General features: G+C 42.6%; 1 protein-coding gene across 2 annotated transcripts; it reads right to left on the bottom strand.

Moving 5' to 3' along the window:
* Positions 1–340: 340 nt before the first annotated feature.
* Positions 341–26,862, bottom strand: ppp2r5cb (protein phosphatase 2, regulatory subunit B', gamma b). Of its 2 annotated transcripts, XM_053445145.1 has the most exons (16): positions 26,742–26,862; positions 26,161–26,220; positions 23,432–23,594; positions 10,525–10,724; positions 7,516–7,626; positions 7,293–7,385; positions 7,061–7,191; positions 6,909–6,968; positions 6,655–6,763; positions 6,503–6,556; positions 5,859–6,029; positions 5,629–5,756; positions 5,408–5,509; positions 5,118–5,190; positions 4,656–4,772; positions 341–3,921 (listed from the first exon to the last, which is right to left on the bottom strand). In XM_053445145.1, exons 1-16 carry the CDS (start codon positions 26,766–26,768, stop codon positions 3,787–3,789), a joined length of 1,734 nt encoding a protein of 577 aa, XP_053301120.1. In that variant the 5' UTR covers positions 26,769–26,862; the 3' UTR covers positions 341–3,786. The 2 variants fall into 2 exon arrangements, with proteins under 2 accessions (XP_053301120.1, XP_053301121.1); XM_053445146.1 differs by lacking the exons at positions 23,432–23,594; positions 26,161–26,220; positions 26,742–26,862 and adding an exon at positions 16,104–16,339.
* Between the last annotated feature and the right edge of the window lie 120 nt (positions 26,863–26,982).

Below are 26,982 nucleotides of genomic sequence, written 5' to 3'. Positions count from 1 at the left end.
AGAGTCAACATCACTGGCACAACCTTGACTTGCGTTTCGTTTGACTTTCAGTGATTGATTGACTACAAGCTGTAAGAACACATGTATATTAAGTACATTTTTGTTTAAAGTTTAACTGAATGGTTAACATTCTGTCTGCAGCCTCACGGTTATCCCAACAGGATGTTCCTACATGACGTCTCTAACAGAGCGTTGGTCCATTGCCTTTAACATAATACAGACTTGTATTATGTTAAAGGAAACGTTGGGCTGATGTCCATCAAGGGTGCTGCAAAAAAGGCAGACATCTTAAATCAAACTAATAACGACTCACAGAACATTTTTTTTTAGGATGAAAATATAAAACTCACATGTTCTCTTTATTTGCTGTATATAGATAGATGTACACCACTGGAGATTTGGATAAAAGCACACACAAAGAGCTCATGTATGTAGGATCTCAACACATATCTGAAGGTGGAAAACTAAAAACGGAAAAGATGTTGATTACAGTAGATAAAAAACTATCCAAATTCTATATGGTTTTCTAAATGTAAATCGTCACATGTGTTGAAGTCTGTGCCACATACCAACCGTCTGCAGTTGCTAACAACCTCTGTATTCTGTACACGTGACATTTTGTACAAAATATGAAATCTACCATTGAATAATAGTTATAACATAAAATAAAAGTACATTATATGTACAATATTAAATGAAGCCATTTAGTATGGGATATATACTAAAGGACACTTGCAATAATCATTCTTCTCCGAGAAAAAGAAAACAAAGCTTATGTAAAATGAAGAGAGCTCCAAAGAAGCCAATATTAAAGCCATTGCAAGAAGAACAACAGTCACCAATGAGACGCTGAAGTTTGATCTTCAGCAGAGGATCGACGCCAAGTCTTCATCAGTGGTTGACACTGAACATGAGGTCCCTATGTGTGTGCACTACAGGTTCTATAAAAGATGGATGACATGACAGCTCCCCAAAAGTGAAGCCAAATCTGCGTGTTCGCCCCCTGGTGTCAAAGTACGTGATAAAGATGGTTTCTGTCAATATAGGTAGTCCTTATCACATTGATTCAAGTGCTCATGTTTCTGGTAAGTTTGTTTTGAATTACTTATTTGATGCTATAAAAATGGCAAAAAACGACTTGATTGACAAAAGCAATGGTGGGGCCTAGATACCGCGGCTCCGTAGCACAGTCCACTTCGCAGACACTGGCTCCAAATGGCTTTAAAGCACAAGATGGCGTCACCCGTATCCGGGATATTTTTGCTTCATGTGGGGACCATCTTTATAGACAGTCTATGGTGCGCGCTCCAACATGATTTACTCAGCTTCTGTCGCCATTTGTTGGAGTTTGAGGAAATAGATGTTGAACGACAGAGACGAGAGGAGACGTCTGAGGCAGAAGAAGCGGGAGTCGAGTCTCGCCACTGAGAGACGAACCAATCCCAAGTTGTGTCCATCTGCATCGTTATGATCCAAATAGTTATATTTCTTCCTAGACTATTTCCAAGGCCATGAAGCCACAGTGTACTCATGGAGTTGAGCCAAGGCTGAAGTATAAACTGGCCTTAACACCAACAATCAGAGGATGCAGATTTCTACAGGGATGGAATCCCTTTCCTTTCAGCAGATCCACAGTAGTACTCAGGGAACAAGGGGATGAGTTTTTTTCTTTAAGAAAGCCCTTTGGTGAATGTTGTTCTTCAAGACAAACATGGAGAGAACTGAGCAACGTGACTGCAATAATATTTACAATTTGCACATTCAGTTGAAACACTGACAAAGAGGTTCTGCGGGCGAAAGGAGGAATCAAACCCACAACAAAAACAAGAAGTTGCAAGCATCCAGGAGCAGAACAACCAGGTGCCCTACAGGGTAGCACTCGGCTTTTAACAGGGAGGGGAGAAGAAGGATCGGGGGGGGGGACAGTGTTACGATGGGAGGTGATAGGCTCTCCCGTGGAGGCTAGCTCTCATCCACAGGCACCCAGGGGAGGCGACCCCTCACTCACACCAGCACAGACAGCATCACAGAATTCAGTTATTTAGGAGTTTGTTTGTTTTTTTCATCTGTGTTTCTATTTTCTTTTCAAGTTTCATCAGGAAGTGCTTCATTGCTGAAGTGGTTTGGGGGCGACCACTCTGCTTCTCCGCTCGAGTGTTAAACCACAAAAATGGACTTTGCAGCTTGAACAAGGCATGTGCTGGAGTCCAAGGGCCCCGAGGTGTGCACGGTGCAGATTCAAACATGCCTCCTTGTTTTTGAATGTCATATTTTTTTTTGAATGATCTGGCATTTTTTTTCCCGTCAATGCTACCACTCGATTCTCAGTTGAGCAAAAGTCCCCTTAGGCTATAAAAGGCACTGTGAAAAGAAAGGCTCATGTTTGACCTCTTCAAACCAAACACACCTCACCCATGACGCGGTCTAATCTCTGACAAGTGTTTTATAAATAAAAGGGTCTTGCTTGAGAAGAGTAACTAAAGACAGGGCTATCAGCACATTGTCTGCCCCTGTCGGCCATCTCTCGACACACGGCGACTCCGTGTGACTGCCAGGCGAGCAACTCCGTCTCTGACCTCTCGTAAGCCTCACATGAATGACAGTGACTTGTACTGAATGCTAATGGCCGTGTAACATGCGCTCCTGCAATAGCTGAACGTGAACGAGGAGCCCAAAATAAATCCCACAATCCCCCCCACCCCCCCTCTCATGTAACTGTTGCAGGAAAGCGGTGCCCGAGCCGGACTGCTCCCGACGACTGATCGAACACGTAACAACTCCCGGACACGCGCCACAGCCCACGCTGACTTATTGCCTACACAATTAAAAGGATTTTTCTTAGATACAGGAGCTGAATTATTGAGAGAAGTTGGCACCGAGTGACGCTTCTGCGCAGGAACATACATGTGGTGGAAGAAAAAAACCTGGACCTCTGTCACGCACACGCATTGGGCGAATGCAAACGAGCTGCTGTGCTTTTAATTCACACAAATCCACCTCCGTTCCTGATTAAAAAAAACAATCAATGAATCCTCACAGCAAACAGGAAAAACAAGAACCGAGAACAAAAATTAAAATGCCAAACTGAAGAGCTGTACAGATGGGAAGTGTGTTTTAATGTGAGACAAGCTCCTAATATACTATGTTGGAAAAAAATATATATAAAGAGCGCTATGTTATGGGAGGAATAGCTAATATTTAGTTTATAGAAACAACCGGCATTTTTTCATCAGATGATGCAGTTTTTTTCTTTTAAATAAACCAAAGAGATACGTTTTAATTTGTACAAGCACCTGACATCTATAAAGAAGAGGCAAGAAGAGAAGACAGCTCACGCTCACGCGCACACAGAGAACAAAACACCTGAGAGAAATGACCAGAAGGGGGCAGCACAGCACCGCCGTAAAAACAACAGGTTGAGAGGACAGGAAAAAAAAGAGAGAACGACAGAAGGAGAGAACGACGCAGTGTCCTGGGGGGGAAAGTTCACGGTGGGTGTCGTGCGGGAGCGTCCAGCACCGTCTCTGCTGGACAACAACAGGGTGGGGTGGGTGGGGCAGGGATCAGTAAGGACAGGGTGCCGCTTGTCCGAAAGCTGAATCAGGCCCTCGATGTGCAGCTTTACACATTTTCTGTGTCGGGGGGGGAGCAGGGACTGTTTCACTTCTGTGTTGTGCTGGGCTGGACTGAGATACCAGATGTTTTGTCATTGTGCGGGGCCGCCTTGGGCCTGGGGTTCCTCTGTGGATGCTGCTGCTGGTTTATGGTGGATCCCAGGGTGGTCTCTTAGTGGCCGTCATGCGTCGTCATGATTTCATCGGCTCTCCGGTGCAGCTCCAAGGCTGTGACCGTGCAGATGTCCCTGGGGAGCTCGGATTTCCTTCGCATCAATGGGCGCTCTCTCCTCTGGTCTTTTTGGATCTGGACACATGGAGACAGAGTGGGTTTAGAAGCTTTCTCTCCAGCCCTGCTTCACACACATCTAAGTCCTGCCTGCCATGAGAAACAGAAATGTGCCACATTAATCTCTCCCAAGACAAACAAAAAACCCAACTGACTTCGCACGCACACTGTTCTCACACTTTCAACACACAAAAAAAGAAAACATGTCTGATCCATGTGTCGCACTTATCCTGCAAGACCAAAGTAAAGATCCTTACATAAACAAACCTCACACTGCAAGATAAAGGTTGAAAAAGGAAAAGAAAAAAAAGAGCATGATTACATTCACAGGCAAATATTATTTATCTCAAACAATCTAAAATTCTTGGACATGGTTTGTCCCTGTTTTACTAAGCAGCAGGAAGACGCCTGGTGTGAATCATGTCACCCACGTATCTTAGTCCTCTTGACAAATTAAATTATTCATGGGATGGAGGAGACTGTTTTTCCTCCGGCTATGCAACATAACCTGAAATAGCCTCAAATGTGTGAGCGGTGGTCAAACCACATCTGAATATCTGTGAGCATGAGGAGATCGTCCCCTAGATAACAGTTCTCTCGGTCTGATAACATCTTTTATTATTATTATCAAATACATTTCGATGGACGTTCGAAATGTAGTTAAGTGCCTGAACTCAAGTCTCCTTCAGCAAAAGACACGTATGCATAATCACTTATTCATAGTCACTACACACTGACACACCATTCCTCACCTGTGTCGCTTCCTCCACGACTGCTTTCTTTAGCATATTGACATCGTCCAGCAGGGGCCCGTCTGTCTCCATGTCCATTGGACTGCCTGAGCCCACAGAGTCAATGTACGTCACAAACTGAACGGGGAGAAGAGACGGAAAGGAAATGTCAGGGAGCACCTCAACCACTCATGTTACATCTTTTGTGTGTTCAGTCAATGCAGCCTTTGATTTCAAGTCTTTGGTCAATCAAAGAGCTTTGTTCTCATGCTAACATGCACCCAAAAGACGTCCATAGAACTCAGCATATTTTGGTTATCTTGATATAAATGCAGACTCAAAATCTGAAGCAGTTGCTCATTGTAATCACAGAAACATAAATGTGGCGTGCAAGATTACAGTTAATGAGGGAATTCTTGAATAAATCAGTCAGTCAGTAAGATGTCTGCCGCCGATCTGCTGGGTCACAATCTCTTTACTCACCTGTGGGTTCGACTTTGCGAGATTCTCAATTTTCAGCCACCCTTCTTCTCGCTCCTTCCATTTAGCTTTCTCTCTGAGACGCCAAACAAAAACAAACATCGTTAAAGGAAACTTCAGAAAAATTCACCCATCATACAAAGAAATCTGCCTTTCAGGAGGTTTTGGTTCAGTTTTGGTCCATTTCTAATGATGTTTGTATGATGCTTTTAATCATGTGTAACAGTGTAATAAGACGCAGAGAGCTGAGGTTGCTCTGGGAATCCATACATGACACCTCACTTGTGACTTACTTGCTCTTCTCTGCCCTGAACTGCTGGGTGCAGTCATCAAACAGCTTCTGGTTCATCTCCATGAAGAGTTTCAGAGCGTTGTAGATCAGCCCGTGGATGGTCCTACAGACGCACAAACACAACCACTCGTCTCTGGATTCATGTCCTTAACTATCATCACATCCCATCATCAGAGAAACACACACAGACCCACACAGGGCAAATCTAGTGGAGTGACTCACTTGTTCCAGTGGGTCTTGGAGTTGCGGTAAAGGGCCGGGAACATGATTGGCAGGATCTTGGCGGCATTGTCACTGATCAGACTCATAATGTACTCATTGTTCCAGTAGTACAGAGCTCGCTCCGCTACCTAATGACACATCAGATCACATCAAGTTGCAGATTTATGTAGATATTTTATTTTGTATCTTGCAGCAAATACACTAAAAAGTTTCTGGTATAGAGGTCAGACCTGAAAGTGGGGGCTGGACACACACTTGGCCAGCTGTCTGAAGAGGGGCTCCATGACCTTAACAAACTCTGAAGGCTCGATGACGTCCAGGATCTCCTCCAGCTCGTTGAGGAACATGACCTCTTTCGGACTGTGGGTCTTTGGCCAGTACTTCAACAAAGCCATCACTGTCTGCACGCACACACACAGACAGACATGCAACCAGTTACAGGCTTATTAACGGCAAATGTTTGGACAGCTGACTACTGTTAAGTAAATAGGACACCACAGAAACAATAAGCAACACATTTAGAAAACCACAGACTGCTATATGTGTGTGTGTGTTTGTACATGTATATATAAATACAAATTAGGTACTTGATCTGACTTTAATGGTGTCAAAGTTAGTTAGTTGTTCTGCTTTTGAAGACAATGAAAATACTGCTTGATGTATTTTTCGTGACTAGCTAAATAATAGAGTGAGTACCTGGTAAGTCAAATTACAACTTGAAACACAAATGGATTTATTGAATGCAAACACGGATTGGCCGACGGAATCCTCAGGTCCGTACAGTTCTAAGTGGTTTCTTGAACAGCACGGATACTGAGGGGTAATTCAATCAACAATATTAACAACGTAACAACTTTACTAAATCAAGTCTCACCGGTTCTGTGAGGGTGCTGTCCTTTTCTAGGAACTGTACTACACAGTAGGCCAGCTGCGGGAGAAAGTATACATGCAGTAAGGGTTCCACTTCTGACAAAATGGCAGTATTATAAAAACTGAAGTATGATGCAACATCGACAAGATATGTACCTGTGGGTGATATACACTAAGTGACTTGACTTTGTGTAAAGGCAGCAGAACTTTCAGGAGGAATATCTTGTGCTCTTCTTTCAATGGTAATGCAAATCCATTGATTATGCTGTAAGGAGAGAGATGGTCATTAAGGAAATAAGTGCTGTAGTAGATATCCACTCCAACTGACTTGGGAAACATTAGGGTACCTACTGCATGGGCATCATTATGACAGTTACTGGAAATGAAGTATGCAAGGAACTGCTTCTTACCTGCCTAATATTTCCAGTAATTCTGCTATTCCATTATGATGTTCAGTCTCATAAATGAAACTGAAAAACAGCAACCAGAAACAATGAGTTCACCAAGTTCAACAGCAACAAATGCAACAATAATATGTCCAAGTCAACTACTCAGCACTCACCTATAAAATATGTTATTTATCTGTTTCCTAATGTACGCTCGCAGGCCCAGGAACTTGCCATAGATGCGATGTAGAGTGGTCTTTAAAAAATCTCTTTCCCTGGGGTCTTCACTGTCAAACAGGTCCAAGAGCTAAGCACAAGAAAAAGCTGCTTATACACCAATAGCAAATTCTACTTAGAACCAAAGACCAAAGGTTTACAATGAAAAAACACAAATCATTATGCACTTACCTGCATTACAAACTTCTGGTCAATATACTTTTTGGCTATGTTTGGTTGAAAGTCAGGTGACTCTAAGAAACGTAGGATGAATTCATAGACGAGCTGTGGAGGAGAAGCGAGACGTTCACAGATTTGAAAGAAAGCTGAATGGATTTATTCTTGCCAGTCAACAGTGAATGAATAAAACGTTCTCCTGGAGTACACCTCTTTGTGTCCATGTGTGAATGTGTACCTGTAGATGAGGCCATGCGGCCTCTAACGTCGGCTCATCCTCCTCTGGGTCGAACTCAGCACCCGTGGGATTGGATGACGGCGGCAGCGTTCTGAACATGTTCACAGAAAACTGGGGAACAGACAAAGAGAGATTAGTTAATTCACAATTAAGACAAAGGACTCATGATGCCATGTTTCAGCTAAGAACCTAATATGTAACTATATTAAACTATATCCAAAGGCTTATAGTGCAAAATAAATAAGTCCATTAAAAAAAAGTCTGACATGTCTTTTAATCCACTGATATCAAATCAAGTAAATGAAATATATTAAAGATACATAAAAAAAAAAATTTGGGATTATTTGAAATACAATTACGTCCCGGTTGATGCCTCGGAAATTACAAATGAAGAACAAATGAAGAAGAGAGAAAAGCATCTTAAAGTGAAATCAGACAACTGCTGCTCTCTACGAATGTAGGTGGAGGGACAGACGGTGAAGGTAAACATAGGAAGCAAAGGGCACGATCTTTGTTTTTCAACAGTTACACATAAACAAGTGAGGAAAGCATCATTAGTTTAATTTATTAGGCACCCCCCCTGTGCACTGACCTATTATCACATGTCGTACTGTGTTTAGCACCTGTGAAAGGTAACAGCTGCTATAATAAACCCTGGTAAACATGACCCCCGCTGCTCAGTTTGGTCTGGTCGAGTCGAGTGTTTGCTTCTAAAACACACCTGACAGTGGAAACAATGATACTAAATGAAGAATTCTGAAATCCGTCACTCAGTATTTGACAAGTAAATAAGACAAATAATCGATGGGCTGTGATATAACAGACAACAAAAACTCCATGCGGCTCTGTCAAGAAACATTTCCATGGACAAAGGACTAAGAGTTTTAGATATCCAGGTTATTTTACTGCACAGACCACAGTAAGAACACAAAGTTTAAAGACACACTGGTACAATGTTCTATATGTAAACTGGTTTATTTTTATACTCAACATATTGTATGTATTTTAAGAGGAAGATAAACAAATCTTCTCTCTTGTGCTGGGTAGTGATAAGAGCTTCTTTCCTTTACAATTTCCAAAACTAGGAAGCATCTGTCCATTTTCCCTCTGAGTCCATTATCACTTTCCAGACAGCACGCTTGGACGCTCCCTCCCGAGAGCAGTCATCAAGAGGTCAGAACAGTCACTCACCATTGTGTTTATATTCTAAGCAGAAACCATTTCTTACATCCCCCCAGGGAATAGAATTAATGGAGCAACCAGTGTTGTGTCAACCAAAGGTCGGCCAAAATATTGTTCTAGAGCCTCGACGCAGAGGCATCAAACATGGTCTGACAGAAGGAGGGTTCATGGGAGAAAATAATGCATACGGCCTTAACATAAGAATACACTCTTAATGGCTATAAAAGTGTCTGTCGTGTCAATCTCCATACTTTGATGATGAAAGCGGTCAGTTGGTTTCAAAGCAACCTCGTCTTTAAGAGGGCAGTGGAAACGGGCTGCCGGGAATAAGAGTATATTTTCATGCTGATTTGGCAGCTCGGTTGCATTTTCTGCTGCACTGATCAAATGAAGCCACGGCGACGACTATGGGGGGAAATTTGCACCTTGATCGTCTGCAGTTTTCCGTGGGGCATTGAGGCTGGTCTTTGATTAACATCAAAGCTCTTTTAATTATTTGGCTTGGGAAAGCAAACCTGGCCCCATTGAACGCAGCCAGGCCACAACCTCGGAGGGGACAGGTCTCTAAAAAATATACAGTGGCAGCTCAGTGACCGCCATACTGACAACAGCTCACATCTACAGACCTCAAATTACATGAGGTCATGATGCTCATATGAGTTTCCTATGACTTAATGAGAGAGGAACTAATAAAGACTTACAGGGTCTGAAACCAGAAAGCACTATTGGCCGTGGGAACCTTTGTGCGTCTAAAAACCTGTAGCTCAAGAATAAAGCCCACAGGAAACAGAATGCAGCAGCTTCTTAACCATTTCTGGATTATTAAGGACATTGGTGCATTATTAAAGCAATAAGTACAGCTTATAGAGTGAGATGACTCGTTAAGGTTACATGTATTCACTAAAATAAAGCAGAGCTTTAGTCACAGTCTTAGACCTTCATTGACAAGAAGAGAAACTCCCTGTCACCTCAGATACACATGGTAACTCTCATCAACATATAACTGAGCAATTAACCAACCTGCTGTAACTAATAATGTAAGATAATATTTTATGGATGCCAATCTAAATTAAGAGAGGCACTCAGTTGTGGGGGAACTGTGGCGATAAAATAAGTGCTAAAATAGAATAACAGATAAAATAATTTTATGTTTGATACTACTTGAGATGCAGTGTTAAGATAAATCCTATAGAAACGGTAATCTATGCTATGAGACGTTTCTTGATTAAAGCTGTTTGTAATCTGATTGTAAAGTCACGACATGGGTTATGAAAATCTGGTGCACCGTAACAAACTGGTGCACCAGTGTTGACCACAAGACATTAATGAGGTACAACAGGAAAGAATGCTACTCACAGCCATATCCGCACAAAAGACTCGTAGAAGCAAGTGTAAAAGTTAAGTTATGTTTGTTCCTTTGTCAAAATGCACTACCTATCGTATTTAAGGATTGGATAGGATTTTAACATTAGTGAAAGTAGTAACCATCTCTTTTAAAACAGTAGTAGATACAAACGTATTGTTGCTTCTACCCACTAATCTGAATCCACACAAACCTGCAACAGCAACCAAAACATAACTAACACACAGTCCATTCCGGAGCCTCACAGACAGAAGTCTGAGTTCACATTGTGAAGGAAATTGGCTTAGCTTTCTCAACACAATTCATTGACTGATGTAGAGCATACAGACGGCTCAGCTGATTTCTCTGTTATGAAACATTTAATAGTTAAAAAAAAAAAAAAAAACATCATTGAAGTCAACTTTGTTCAATGTGATTGCAAATCACAAATCCAAGTCCCTTATTCACCCTGTTCGGATACTGACCACATGAACCACCTCCGGGTAGATGGGTTCGGTGATTACGTTCCTGTTGTGGGTGATGTACTCCACCATCTCGCTCAGCGCTGCCCGTTTCACCTCCTTCCATTTCAAGTCGCTCAGTGGGTCTGAGACAAAATCGAAGAGGACGCAGCACTGCCGCAACTTCTGGATGAAGAGCTTCTCCTGCTCTGCAGGTGGAACATCTACGGGAGAGAAAAGGAGGCAGACGGAAATTAAAAGATGTCGGTGTGTGTTCAGATTTCCCTTTCAACACACAAGTGCAGAACTTTTATTTTACTGAAAATTGAACAGAAGTGAAATGAATCCCTCACACTATTAGAGCAATGGTTTGCCAATTGACGAGAAGTGTCAGTCAAACTGAAACACCTAAAACCCGGATCAACCATCATGTTTTATCCCACTGTGATAACCATGGAAGTGTATAAACGTGTGTGTCCGTCTTTGTTATGAAACATTTAACTAAAGCTTGACTAAATGCTGGACATTAAATTAGACAGAACAGAATGGATCACACTGCACTCACACTTGTGTTTGTCATAACGACCCACAGCATAGCCAGCTTTTGTGCTAATGTGCCATGCTAGCTATCAATGCAATGCTACAGATAAGTACACAGGAAATAAAATCCACAACCAAATGAATACACAGCAGGTTAGAAAGCGTTCTATATAAAGGAAAACACTTAAATGATGCCGTTGCTCCTGAACAATCTTTTATAGATGTTGCAGGAAAATGCTGTACTCATTGGAGGTAATGGCTTCTATGCTTTGCAGCCTTTTTTGATTGATCAACAATCACTGTACAAAGCTTTTTCTATGTTTTCTTCTTTTCAAGCACTCACTGATAACCAGGCTTTAAGAGTTATTCTTGTTGAATTCAGCCGTGTTTTGCTACTGTGGCGCTCATGTAGTGAGACTTCATTCAAAGACTTTATCAATCAATAATGTAGCCTTTGAAACGACAGTGTCACCACCACGTCAATGATGCCTTAGGCTCCGAGTAATGCCTGGAGCAATACGGGGCCACACCTGCCTGTGTTCAATCACTAACCTGCAATTTAAAAATCATTACATGTTTTTGTCACTACCGCACACACAACCGTCAATGAGACAACCTCCAGTCTACAGACTGCAGTCTCCAGCCGCTTGCATCATCACCATACAACAGCTAATAAATCAATGAACAGCATAAATCCCTCACTCAATACAAATATATAATCAATTGCATAAATGATTAAACAAGAAAATTTGAAAAAATTATATAAAGGCTAAAGAGGTAAGTTTGGAGTGTATGTTAAACTGTATAAAGATGTTCATCTATCCTGGCACACTGATGCAGAGCTGGCAGCTCGGCGCACAGAAGCTAAATACAGAAGCACAAGGATGTTTTCCTGCACTTTGAAACTGGTACAAGTCTCAGAGGACCCAGAGGGCTTTCCCTACTCCAACACCCAGAACGTTTCAGACACACAAGCTGTACAGCTACAATGTATATACTGCTGTCCAAGCAAGAATATCAAAACAATGCTAAACCCTAACCGGTAACCACTGGAAGGACTGACACAAGCTGCACTCTCCTGCTGGTTCTTGACAGTTTTTTTGGTATTGTTGAGAAAGGGCAGGGTAATTACCTGTTAAAACATAAACAGTCTAGAAGCGCATCAGAAGTAGTTGGTGTCCTCTGAAAGGGTGAACACAGCTTGACCTACTGCATGCCCTTTCGACCTATCAGTAAACTAAGTCAGTAATGTTACGTTGATATTGCTTTGAAAATGGAGGACGCTAGCAGGCAAAGACATCCTGAGCGGACAATCACGAAACGAGAGCATCTGAGAAGCAAAGTATTTGGGGCATTACATCGGATATGGTAAAATAACGATCAAAGGTGAAGCTGTTTGTAATCTCTGTATCATGGAAGGAAGTTATGACAAATCTGAGGAGGCACCGGACGAGCAGAGCAACGTGTCCAGCCTCGTCTGAATGTTTGAATATTATTGAACAAACTGTGTGTTAAGCCCAATTTGCTCAAATGTAAATGTACACAAGCAACTAATCTAAGGAGATAATCAATTTGCCTCAGATGATCAAACTGCTAATGAACATCATCATGTGTACTGTGCGTCGCCATAGTGACCACAGATAGAGACAGGACTTTGGACGAGGGGTTGAACACTGCTGCTATACAGTGATGAAAGCAGACTGCTGCTGCTGCTGCTGCTGCTGCTGCTGCTGCTGCTGCACTGGAATTATATGCTGGCAATTTGCTGAGCCTAAGAGCTGCGACCACGAGACGCTTCGGCCTGACTGACCTTGTTAAACATGGAAGATACCAACAGGGAGTAAAGAGAAGGAACTCCAATACAATTAGTCAGTACTTCCTACATCATTATACAAAATGCAGATGTGCTGGGGCTGTGCCGAGAAAGTATTATCATTATCAATCACTGTCATTATCAATCATGACTATTAAGTATTATAGAACTATAGAATAATCCATCAATCGTTTTTTCTATAAAATATTTAAAAGGAGCAGTCTCTTGCTGCCCAAGGTGATGCAGTGTGCCCCATTAATTACAAAGACTGTGGTGTTGTCAGGTTGTTGTTGCACCATTAGGCTAGAACTGTCCCAAAAGACACAGAAAAACACATCCTAAAGTCGGACCACAAAAGTACAAGAAAATGTAATAGGGCTACTGGCCTTATTAAAATGAGAAAAAAAAGTCATTGAGGATTTTGAATTCTCCCAGAAACCTGTATTAGCAAAGATCAGCCTGTGTGCATGAAGGAGAGAGGTTATGGGTCTGCCTGGTTCCAACAACAGGATGTAGAATGATACTGGCACACGGGAAATTGTCTAGTCGATGTTGTTTTAAAGAGTGGGTTGACTCTATGAATAGAATATGTACTTTTGAAATATAAATAAATAAGCAGAGATCAGCCTGTGAATGCAACAAGTCAAATTATTGTAGCATAACGTCATATCTAAAAAACAAACAGATCAAATTCAGTCAGTGAACCCTGGTGTCAGATTGTAGAAAACATTTAGCACTTCGGGCAGAGACATTGGGCAAATCTGATATTCAGTTTTTCCAACTCTACAAGATGGGAAGGCCAAAATAATTGATTATGTTAAATTATGTAACTGCGACTGATGCCATGTTATTCACACAAGTTAACCACAAACAACATAAGAGTCAACAAAACCCCCTATATTAACTCTATAGCCCTAAAAGGCAGCTTCAGTTTTCTTTAGGTGCTTTCCTATGAACATAAAACAGATGCATAATAGATGCATACATAAATCTCTACATAAACTGACTCATATGACTTGCATGTGCATGCACACTCCTCTATACACAGAAAGACCTCATTTTTCCTGGAAACCTCAGTTTATGCAACATTTTGTATTCATCATTTGTATAATCTGCCTTTAGCACACAAAACATTTAACCTGTCTGTAAAAACTTTACCACATAATTTCAGTTATCAAACCTTATCGTTTGCAGTAAAGAAACAATAACCACAATATTTTTTTTTAAATATAATAATTGTTACTAAAATCAGAGATGAAACCAGTTAAAAATGTATTTACTGTACACAGATGAAATGACTCAGTTCTAAGAGCTGCAGAAGTGAAGGTTGTGCAAACACCCACACAGACGAGCGCCTGATCCTGGATGAACGGAATCATCAGACGGACTTCCCTACACCTCCACGTTTGTGAGTCACAGCAGCACTGCCGATATTCAACATGCAATTCCACATCCAGCTGCCTGTGTGCTACCTGGAAATGTCAGAGTTTTACCTATTTAATAACCTTTTCTTTATAATTGCACTGAAACAGTGCACTTCAGCTTTTAAAGCTTCCGTTTCCAGAGGTGGTGGATACTTGATGTTTGCTTCTGCGGAACAAGGAGTCAAAGTAGCTCTGCACTGACGTCATGTTTCATTCTCTCTAACCAAATGACTGGCCACACACAGGATCTAATTCAGTGCATTAATAGGGCAAACAAGTGGGGATTAAGTTCACCCCTGAGATTTGAAAGTCACATCCACAGAGAACAGTGATTGGGATGTGTTTCATATTTCCGCTTTCCATTTATGTAGGTATATACTAGTAGTCTTAACTTCGAAGAACTTATTACTAAGCCATGTAACTTTTCTAAGGAAAAAGCACACAACTTTGTGTCCAATGGTGTACTGCTCAGCTCTAGCACAAACAGGAAGCAGGAAAACAATTCAATGTCAAAAGCTCTCCAAATGTATGCAAATTAAAACACATGAAGACACACAAAATGAACACAGAATAATTCACTGGTTTTATCAGTAAGGCCCCTACACCGTCAGTAGGGAAACTTTAGGTCAAGCACACCTGTATATGGAAGTGGTGTGTACCTGTTACTCTGATGCTGAAATATGGGTTCGACCGTGAACACCTCATCTCATCAGCCCCAGAGTGCTGAGAGGTCTGGCAGCTCCTGTTACACAACAGCACTAAGGTTTCTGAGAAGGCCTGAAATATTAAAAGTCATGCTGTGCAACTGCAGACTTCACACAGACCTCTCTGCAGGGATGGGCAAATAACCTTTACACATCTAAGGGCTCCAGCTTGCACACAGGAAACCAGTCACGGAAACAAATTGCTCTGAAGAACAAACCTCCAATCTCACGACATCTACTGCTGCATATATTGTCAACTAATGTAACTGTAGCACCAGTGACCAAAAAAAACTTAGTGCAAACTCTGGGTGAATGTAGACTTAGTCCAGCCAAAGAAAATTGCGACAGGTAGCTATTTGCTATTTTTTTTTATTTAAGTATCCCTTTTCTTTTTTTACAAAACGTTGTAAGAACATTGCAAGTCACAACATGAAACTCACATCTCATGGCAGTGGTATGCCTGTGCTATCACAGCCTTTATGTTAAATGAACACTGCCAGATTGGTTTCTAGAGGAAGTCTGATGTAAATAAAACAAAAAACAAATATTAACTTTTAATTTCTGACAGTGTAACATTCATTCAGAGTCAGTTTCTGTTTTCCACACTCATCCCAGCACACTTGCTGTAGCTCCCAGGTTCAAGCTTCGTCTGATAAGTCAGTAACTAATAAAAACTACTGGAAATTCAGCAACAGAAAACTTGCACCGTTACAGACCCACACAAACTGACAACAAGCTTTAACCTCACTTCCTATGACATCTGTAGTCATGATGGGGGATGGGGAGACTCCAAACTAGCACTCTCCCACCCTCCCTCCCCGTCTGAAGCCAAGCTATGTAATGTCTTGGCAGAAACCCTTCCTCACTCTTCCTCGCTGACACACAAACACAATCCCCTGCTTCCTCTTCCGAAAACTGTCGTGCCAGAAAACCCCAGATAAATGTGCCCAGACTCTTGTAGTAACTTTTACAAAAGTCACCTGGCACAGACATGTTCCCCTATGACATCCAAATTAGCAGCTGCAGTTACTGAATGAAAACAACATTCTTGCCCATCACCCCTTGAAAAAAAAAAAAAAAAGCAGGAGCACAGAGCAGCAGAGGCAGATTTCCTATTCTCACCTCTGAAATGCATGAGGGCCACAGGCTGGAAAGGCCCATTGGAGCTCGGTGCATCCAGAACCATCCCGCTGGCAGCTCTAGCACATGCCAGCATCAGTGAGCTGAGGCAGGAGGCAGGGGGAAACAAGGCAGCCCAGGCTAAGGCGAGGAGCCAGCCTCCATTTTAGCACCAACACTCGGAGCAGAAAATGAAGCTCCCCTGGTGCTGGAGGGAACCAGCTAGTTAGTGATGTCATCCCCCACTGCAGCCGCCCGGTTGGCTGGACGCAGTCACATGGGCTGGCTGTCAGAATAAATAAACATGAGGGAAGGAATCGGCTGGTGGGCTGAGTGGGGAGAAGGGGAGGGACAGTGACTGTGATTGGAGCGAGAGCAGCTACATCTGTCAGGAGTTTTAAAAACACAAACCACAGATCCGATTTCCCCACAGCTTGTTATGAAATGTATATAAATAGAGAATATTAAGAATAGGACCAGGAAATACACATTCCCACCAAATACATGAGCAGCTTATAAGAATCAGTACAGAAGAGGGGTAAGTTGATATATCATTGGCAGCCTATAACAACAAACTCTAATACCACAAATGATCTTGCAGGTAAAAACTCTAGAATCCAAAGCAACAAAGTTAAACACACAAAGGTCACATGTAACCACAAGTTTTAAGAACATTGGCTAAAGGCAAGTTTATAGATGTTTTCTTTAATATAAAACACATAAAAATAGGAAAACTATATGCTGAGGTTATGAGACAAGAGAGTGCCCAATGCAGCTTGTCAGATAAAAGCCCTTTGTACCTGTGTGACCGCCTGTATGTGTGAGCTCCCTTTGTATGAATGTGTGTCTGTTTTTGCATGACATATGGCTCTCCAGGAGTACAGCCCAGGCCCAGGTGTATGTGACAGAGAAACAGGAAGGCAGGAAGTCCCAATGTGAGCAACACAGGATGTGCATGTGTGGTTAGCAGCACACTGTCTGCCTCAGCAGCACTGGAGACAAAACACAGCGCTGCTAAAGCTGTGCAAGAAAAGGCCATTATTTGACAGTTCAAGAAAAGATATGTCTAAACACAATTTAAGAAATGAGTTTGAGCAATACGGTGAGTGTAAGAGTTTGTCAACATTATATAAAGGTAACACACAAAACTATTTTTTCTCATTTCTTTACAATGCCTGTGTAATATGCCAGGACCGATGAAGTTCAGTTATATAGTGCTGGATGTACAAAGTCCAATTCATATCAGTTTTTTGCTGCTGAATTCATTATGTGTTGCATATAATGTTTCCTTTGTCCAGCAGATGTAGCTGTCAATAGAGCTTCGGACAAGATAAATAAAAACACTTTTGTATCGCACAGTTGGAAGACATGTACAGTTTCCGAACAAACCCATGTGTTTTTAGGTCAAACATTCATTTTGACTCAGGGCAGTAATTTTATGCTATTTTCTCATTTGGGACATCAGTTGCATCAAAACAAGCGTCACTAACTTTCTTCTCAACCAATGGCAATCCGATTTTCCACCACGTCGTAGAAACTGGCAGAGAGTAAAATAAAGAAGTGGGAGTGGAAGACATCGGCACTGGAGACAAATAGTGGGAGGAGAAATTTAGAAACAAACTCAAATTGTGCCGAGGGAAAACCCACTGATAGTGTTGAGAACAAGATGTATTCATATATTCTGCTATAAATCAAGTTTTACGTAAGTGTACCTACGTCTCTATCTACCAGGACTCTTTTTATCCACAATTGTGCAGCTCAACTACTGAATTGTAGTTGTCTACAGTCACTTCATAGAACGCGTTTCCAGAAATGCATTATTTGCAGGACGTGTTGGGGTGCTACGAGTCGGGACGTCACATCTACATTAAACTCTCCTTAGTTTCAGGCTTGCTTTTGTTTGCTTTCGCTGCAGTGGCAGGACCTTGTAAACCAGCCATTTATATTTGTCAGCCAGCAACAAAAAAATCTTAAACTAGGCTACACTGTTCGAATACAAATGAGTACATCCCCAACATAATCATCTACTCCCCAAACACTATTTATCAGCGCAAATTAACTCAAACACCCAGTCTGTCTGTTCCTCTTATATACAATAATGGGGCATTTCAGCAGCAGGGACTAATCTGAGCATATAAAGGGCTCTTTCTTGCCTTTCTATTCCAGAGTCATGAGGCAACCTCCCATCTAAAGACCTGTTGTTCTGACCGAGACAAGATAACTCTAAATACAGACGCTTGTTACAAATAGGATCCAAACGCTCCCTTGCCACATGCAAACATCGGGCTTGTGCATTTTAGAGTGTCTTTGATATTCTGGCAGCAGAAAGAGAACGAACCTGTGAGGCATCATGAGTCTGTACGGGATGTTTGCTCACAGTCAAACTTTCTCTACATTCATCAAAGATAGGAGTCGGCCAGCGTAAAGTACTCAGTGGTGTGGCTCATTTCATTGAGGTCTGCTGATTTTCACTGTCATGGCCTCCAGTAATAAACGCCTGAGGCTTGAATCTATTTGGAGAAAAAGACCGATCCATGCAGCATGAGGACACACATGCTTTTAAAAAGGCGCTGAACCTAATTTTCCCATTAAGCAGCTTCCAATGACAGAAACCCAGCTCTAACGTTATCCTGAATTAATTATCATCTATCTGCTGACACTAACAGTACATGATCAAATCAAATGAGAGACATCATGTTTATTATTAAGGCATTACTCAACTACTTTCACATAAAAAAATCTAACAACAGATTCCTGGCTTCATATCCGCAGTATTATTCTGGGACACAAACCTTCCACTTCAAGTCAACCAGATGAGGTCATTCACTATTTGTTCTACATATAATTTCTCTTTTGACTCTTTTATTACTCACAAAAAGAGAGCACCTCACACACTGTACACCCTTACAGTGTAGGGCCGCTGTTAGGCTGAGGACTGACAACTGCTTGTTGCATGAGCCAGACATAGAGAGTGGTATTCGGCATCAGCTGCATCAAACAAGGGCTCCTAACTTTCCCCTCAACCAATAACAACTGGATGTTAGTGGTGTTAGAGGATTGTAAAATAAATGTAATGTTTTAATAGTCCATAGGCACAGAGGTGATTCCTTCTGCTGCTGCCTACGGTCAGTCTGATTTTCACACACGGGTTAATGTGTTTGTGTGTGTGTGAGAGAGAGCTACAGCGGATAGGAGAGTTCTCCACATCCCTTTTTAAAATCAGCATTAAGTCAATACCCACAAATTAAAGAGTGGCTTTACAAGCTAGATTTCACCTCTCGCTCTGCTTTTTAGTACAGAGATAATAAAAGGGTTCAATTATAATGTATTTAGAAATTATTCATAAATCTTGTTCCAGAGTGGCAAAATAATTTCTCATTCTCTAACCACCAGATGGCGACAAAACCTTTGGGGCCAAGGGTTCGTGCTGAACAGCTCCCGCAGTAAAAGAGAACACATACAGAGAACAACTGTCGTCCTGTGCTTTTTGGCAAGTAATAAACTAAACTGTGACCAGAATGAAATAAACAGGCACCTGTAGAAGACTTATCTTCTCTTTACTTTCTATGGGGAGAATATCTCCAGCAAACATTTAACCAGTAAACAAAATTCCAGATTTGTGTACTTTTCCTAAGCCTTAGAAAACCTAGAGTCTGAAACAGGCTCTCGCCATATGAAGTGTTCGACAGAAAGCAATTAAACTTAAACCCGACCGCTTCAAGAGTTTAAATGTACTCTGGAGTCACAACAAGCCCATTTGGTGAACTCAATGGAGAAGCCTGCCTTCTGGTCAGGGTTTTTCATCCTCACCTCAACCTTGTGGCTCTGCGGGAGAGGCTCGCGGACATGTGTTTCCATCAGAAGGAGGTGAACATGCCTGGAATGAAAACAGGCCAAGCGCGGAGCCTGTTTGGACAGGACTGAGTGATAACATCTACCGGGCCACTGTGGGATAATGTTTTGCAGAATGTTATCAAAGTTCTCACTGGGGGTAATGGCTAACCAGGACCAAGGCAAAGGTATAGTTCTTCTGGTGTCCATTATTTACAAACCAAAAGTAAAAACTAAATGGTTCACGATAACACCACAGTTGCTACAGTTCCTACATTAGCCGTGTCTCCAAAAAGGCGATTGAATATTTGAACATCTACAATGCTCCCTAAAGAGGATCGCATCCTTTACTTGCAGGAGGCTCACTGGAAGTAGAGTAAGCACACTTCAAGAGCTGCAAAGAAAACTAAATAAAGAAAAAAGGAGGGCGTGTGTGAAGATTGAAAACTGCATGCCAGCAGAGGACGGTTAAAAGGGACTTTTTCGGTGATGCAACGGGCCACGGTTGCAGCAGAATCTGCAGTCAACTTGTGCAGCACCTGTTCTAAACTTGCCTGTTTGGACTGGGCTGTTTGCTTGGCCTGTGGTAATGCTGGTTACGGCTTTCTTTTTGAAACTGACAAAGTGTTCACCTGTTTATTCAAAGTCCATTGAAGCTCGACTCAGTATGCAGAAACCCCCACGCTGGAGAATCAGTTGTTGCTGCTGCTGCTATTGTCGTGAACGCGCGGTTGTCATGATCGACTACGTCACTCGCATTGATGAGCCCCGGCCCCTGCTGCTACAGAGAGCTGGTTTCCTGTTTACTCAGTTCATTCTCATTATTGCGCCTTATTAGGTTGTGAGGCCAAATCCCACAGAATTCAACACTGCTTCAACAACACAAATCAAAGTGTGAAGCCGATGAGATGAACGATTCTCGATATTTGCATTCCACGTATGGGAGACAGAGATTTCCGGAGTTAAAGATAGATAGATGTGTTTGTGAGAGAGTGAGAGAGAGTCCCCTCAGTCAGCTGATCCTGAGGCTTCAGGCTTCAGAAGAGACGGATATTATTACATTAACTATTCAACATGTACCACAGTGCAGTTATATTTCCCCTTCTAGTCTCAACCACGTTAAAGCACTTTACCCTATGAGTCATATTCACCTATTCACACACACATTCGCACAGCGCTTCTATATATAGTGCCTCTATATATAGCATTTCTCTGTCGCTCATCCATTCACACATCAGGCAGTTTGGGTGTAGACATGCCGTTCCACATGCTGACTGGGGGAGCTGCGGATCGAATTATTGACTTTCCGGTTAGTTCCACAGCCGCCCACAGTGCCATTTGGCTCTAAACAGAAAGGGCACGGTAGTAGATTGTCCGACCACCGTCACTGATCAGAAACTGTACAGACTCGGGGATCACAGCCTGAACTAAGAGACACACAGACCTGGCCGCCTCCAGGAGATACAGCAGCATGTTAAAACCAAGGTTCTTATAAATGTCAAATGTTAGGTCTGATAGTTTAACATTAAAGAGACTAAAATGCTAAACCTGCTTGGAGAAAATAGGGTCAGTGCTATAGCAGCAGCAAGTTATGTTACTGCATGTCACAGCCCAAGGCTACATACACACGTATCTGCGATCGTTATAAACCGCTTTTAAAATGAGATACTTCACTGTCCAGACAAGCGTTTTATCTCCACATCACAAGTCATCTCTATCCATACTAACACTCGTGAAAATGCATTTCACATGACAACTCGTGTACAATGGTCATGTGTCTGCTGGTGTAAACAGAAGGCAGATTTTCTATTTGCAGTTGGTTGCTTGGTTGCTGAAAATATAGCCAACAAGTAACGGCAGTGGTGAAAAGTACGAGCTCTGACTTTTCTCAGTCTGAGGGTGAAAAGGACAGAACACACGCAAAGGGACACACTCACTCACAACACGCTATTTTAATTTTCCTTTTTTCCTTATTAATCGCTTATTTTTCTGTGATATTGTTCACATTCATTTAATTAGAGAGTGGGGGGCGAGAGCGGGGGGCGAGAGAGACTGAGCCGATAAATATGTTGTGCAAGGTTCAGCAATAAAGCAACAATGCTGAACACTATGTGAGAGATCTTTATGTTATTAGGAGAAGTATAAAATAAAATGAATCAGTGGGACAAATTAGACTGTGGCAGGCTGCAATGGTCTAACTAATCAATGGGAAACAGTAGGCTAACACAGACAAGTTTGAGATGAAATTCCCAAGCATCACTGCCACTGTCCAAGCATTTTAACTCTGCTTCGCTTACTGAAATGCAAAGTCAGGAGGGGAGATGAAACTGAAAGATTTTTTATCCTTTGTTCGATTAGAAAAGTGCTGCTGGTTGTTTTTTCTTCATTTCCTTTGAGTTTTCATAATTTATACTAGACATAGAACTAATATAACTATATATTGCACCGATGTTATGCCACAAAGCAGTTGACTCTATCAAGTAGCCACTATCATCTAGAAAAACTGTTTTTGTATTTGTACATTTGGGGCAGGCGGCTGTGGCTGAGTGGGGTAGAAGAAGGTCGGCGGTTCGATCCCAATCTGTATGCCAAAGTGTCCTCGGGCAAGATACTGAACCCGTAATTGCCCCTCATACAGAAAAAAGTGCTGCACATAGACGCACTGTAGGAATGTGTGTGTGACTGGGTGAATGGCTATATAAATACAGACCATAATGTAATGAGTTTTTTTTTCAGTTCACTGCCAAGTTAGCTGGGAAAGGGCAGTGGCCGGCATCGTTGTGTGTATTCATGCATGGATACACAGACACATGCATAGACAATATGGCCAGAGGCAGAACAGCAGTGTCCAATCCTTGCTTTTCAATCAGGTGCTCTGCTGAAACCGAGCTCACAGTAAAGTAAATGATACATTAACAATATGCATTTGCAAAGATCCACCCAATTTTTCTACAAAAAGGAAGAAGAGGGAAGGACAGACACTGCTTGTCTGGTCACTGGTAACATCCTGAAACACAAGGACCATGGAATTAAAGCTTTATCTCATGGATTACAACTAAATATAGACACTTGGGCTAAATCCAGCGCAAAGTCCATCCAATGTACGTCCTCTGTTTGTTTCCATGGATTGCGTAATGCATGCTCAGCTTAGTATTAAATGAGGGTGATGCAGACGGGGACGTTCATAGACGTTTCAGCATTCATTTCAGCTAAATGTGTTGTTGTATGTGAACATTGCACTTTGTGGAGAGAACAGCATTCTCTTACCTACTCACGCACCCAACCCATCTATTTTATAAACCTAACTAAAGGAGGCCCTCCAACAGGCTTCTAAACCCAAAAAGGCATTTTGTCTAAAACTCCTCAACCAAATTCAAAATGCTCCAGCCGGGAAACAGCGGCACAATACGTGCAGACGACAGCTCCAAATCCTAGGGCACTGGGTTATTAGTTTATAAGGTGATTAAGTGACAGGACAAAGGAATTGTACAGGTAAATACCTTTGAAAGCTGGCAGTTTCTGCAGCTCTCTGTTGTTGCTCAAGCTGAAGCGAGAGGAGCTCTGCCTTTTGTCCTTTTTGACAGGCGTCTGGGAACCTGGCTGTTTCCCCTTTAGCAGCTGAGTGGTGGGAGGAACGCTATTGCTAGCCTTCCTGTTCGAGCTCTGTTGAAACCGGGGAAAAAAAGGCACATTAGTGACAGTGAGGTAAGAGCAGGCGCATGCTGAACTGTGGCACACACAGCGTGAAAGAGTATCTCTTTATGGATCTGATGAAACTGTGTGCACAGAGCCACCGGCTAAGCAGTTTGGCTGCTGTATGCTTTATCGGCATTTTAATTATAAACAATGTGTCACCATTTATTCAATAAGACAGTACCTTGCATTATGTAACTAGGGTCATAAATCTCAATTTACCCAATGTACAGACACTATGCAGTGTAAATTATCATGATTCCATTGAGCCATCCAACCGTGTTTGCCTAAAAAAAAAAAAACTAAAAAAAAACACACACTTCGACACAGAGCTTATTCCACCAGATGCAGCTGTGGAGCTGTGTCCGTCTAAGACACATGAGTTTCATCAAATTCATTTAAGACCCAGATAAAGTTGGCCACAGTCTGCAGCGCTGCAAGGCAGCAGCTTAGGCTGGGCTGCGAGCAAGCTGTCGAGGCAAAGTGGGAAATCACGCTGAGCTAAGCTGTTGTGGACTAGATTACATACTAATGTAATACAAAGACAGGAATTAACTCTCTACTCATAAATTCATTAAGAAAAAGTAGAGACATCTGTCAGCAATTTTTCTAATTCAATGCTCAGACTGTACTTCATCAAAGTTGTGGCTTCCTCAGACAGCAGATGAAGCCCGCCTGTTTCCACTCAGTTTCATACAACACTGTACATGAGACAATAGGAATGGTGGGAGGTGGTGTCAACAGCTCAGTGCCCACTGATTTCCATTTGACACAAGGCTGCTGCATTAGTGGATCTGCAACACGCCTGCTTGGCATGAAACATGCAGGATTATTGCCCTGCATGAACCGGGCAGGGAGCTGATAACAAAGCTTCGGAGAGAAAACAAAGCAAGGGTCAATAAGGAAACAAGACCTATCTAAATTCTTTATAACTTTTATAGCTTTTAGGCAAAGCGTTTAAATAAGATAAACGTTTAGGGAAATAAAGTGTTTGGAAGCCTTTTACTTTTCTTCTGGCAATTCAAATAGCTGTGAGCCACTCGTGAATTTGATTGGCTGGCTCCCCTCAACTCAAGTCATCCACAAATCATTCAGCACCAGGTTAACAAGAAATGGCAGGAGAAGGAAAACCATGGTGCGGGTACAACCCAGTCCCATCAATGAATCCTGTACAGTCCACCAGAGGCCTGATAACAAACAGGATATTACATATGAAATTCGGATTAAGAGGACACCAACCTTGTACATGTGATAATCCTTCCTCACTACATGGAATTAAAGCTACAAGACATCATGGGCATCTCACCACGGTCAGAATCTGACTCACATTCGTATGGGGGCAACATTGGCCATTCCACAGATTGTTTATCCTCTCTGCTAGAAGCCGCTCCACTAGATGACAGGTGGAACAGTTTGTCACTGGCTACCACGAGCAGGACAACAGAAATGAGGCTCCACTTGGGGTCTGTTAATGGTGGAAAACCACACTGCACAGGAGCTAAACACTGCCATAAGAGCAAAGACTACAGTCTAAAGAACATGAGTCCTGTTTCAATGAAAATTAAAAAATTTTAGCCCTGGCTCCACACGACAAGGGGGTCTTTGGCCAAGGGGCCTTTTAGCATGGAGTTTGAATGTTCTTCCCTTGTCTTTATGGGTTTTCTCCAGGTACTCCAGCTTCCTCCTAAAGTCCAGAGGTTGATTCGGTTAATTGGAGGCTCTGAATGATCGCTGTAAATGATTAAGTGAACGGTTGTATGTCTCTTTATGTTGCCCCTGCGATACACTTGCAACCAGTCCAGGGTCTCGCCCCAATTTTAGCTACTACTACTATGGGATATTGAAAGGTCATTCCTATTAAGATAAGATTAAGATACATTTATTTATCCCAAACACATGCACAGACATGCACAGGCACACTCATGCAATTGTAGGGAAATTTAACCTCTGCTTTTAATCCATCTGGTGCAGGACACACAGAGCAGTGAGCAACCATGTACGGCGCCCGGGGAGCAGATGTTGGGGGAGTAAGGTGCCTTGCTCAGGGGCACAAGACAGGGTAGGGAGAATCCTCTTGGATTTTTGGACATATCAATCCAGGTTCGTCTTTTTGTTTTTTCTCCGTGGAGACGAACCAGAGACCTTTTCTGCCCATAGTCCAAGTTTCTGCCACTAGTCCACCGCCTCTCCTTATAACAATGATATAGAACTCATATTAGCTTTGAAATAGAGCTGTATATGGTATTTCTACCAGATCACCAAGACGTTAAATCATGGGTAGAATACATTAAGGCTTGGAGGGCAGGGTTTTATCCCATCTGAACATCCCCATGTTTGAACAGAATCACATCAGAGCTCTGCAGTTGTTAGTGATAACGCAGGGATTGGGCGTGTTGATTCTGACAATGCACTCCTTCCTCAAACAGCCACGATGCACTACACACCCTGGGCTGTCTATGGTGCAGCTGCGGTGCCATTTGAACTTGACCCACTGTTCCAAGTTTAGTGCCTCATGAGGTTTCCTGCATCAGCCTACCTCATGCTCGGAATTCTCCTGTCCTCCACTCTTGCCCACTTTGGTAGATTTAGGGGTCTCCTGAAAGAAAGAGAAAGAGAAAGAGAGGAAGAGTGAAAAAGAAAAGTGTAAGTACTGAGGTCATCTTGGCATAGGCAGATTGACAACATCAGCCAGCAGACTGCAAGTGTGCCGCCGCCGCCGTCACTGTGGACAAATCCCCGGCTAAATATAGCGCCTGCCCACCCAGTCTCTCACTCTTCAATGAGCAATTCTCCTGTAAGCTAGCTCACGTTACCCCGGAGTTCAGCTCCGAACCCCCGGCTGACAACACGGGAGACAACCCAAAGCGACACCAACTCACACGGGCACATTCATTCAAAGTGAACTCACTCCGGCATAACGGTTTTTTAATTGAGCTAGCGCACCTAGTGCTAACATGTTGGTAAGATTGCGGTTTGCTGCTGCTGCTGACTGCTCCTCGGCTAATGTGATGCTGCAGCTAAAATGTCTCCTACTGACACCGGCCCATGGATAAATACGCTGAAATAAACCGCACGCAGACTTTCTACTGCGGCGCTGCAGGCTCCGGGGACGCTCACCTTGTCCTTCTTCGTTTTGTTCGGCATCGTAGAAGCGTCTCCGCCCTCGCTCCTCTCGCCGATCCTCCACAACCAGAAACCTTGACAACTCTCCGGGCACCGAACCGCAGGGCGGCTCAGCCCGTCCTCGCCCCGTGATTGGCTTGCGACCTGTCAGCTGACCCACCCCGACGTCACATATTTTACACGCTGCGCAGCGGGGGACCCCTGCTGGCGGCAGCTGCTACTACAACATGTGACA

Source organism: Pleuronectes platessa, chromosome 17 (genome assembly GCF_947347685.1).
Source record: "Pleuronectes platessa chromosome 17, fPlePla1.1, whole genome shotgun sequence".
Taxonomy (NCBI): Eukaryota; Metazoa; Chordata; class Actinopteri; order Pleuronectiformes; family Pleuronectidae; genus Pleuronectes; species Pleuronectes platessa.
The sequence above is the reverse complement of the archived record's forward strand: the minus strand, read 5'-3'. Positions and strand labels throughout refer to the sequence as shown.

Coding starts and splice junctions, on each gene's coding strand:
- ppp2r5cb (XM_053445145.1), bottom strand. CDS start 26,768: ATGCCGAACAAAACGAAGAAGGACAAG. Junction 10,725..23,431: donor GAAACTGCCAGCTTTCAAAG/GTATTTACCTGT, acceptor TCTCTCCCGTAG/ATGTTCCACCTGCAGAGCAG. Junction 6,969..7,060: donor ATAAATAACATATTTTATAG/GTGAGTGCTGAG, acceptor GCTGTTTTTCAG/TTTCATTTATGAGACTGAAC.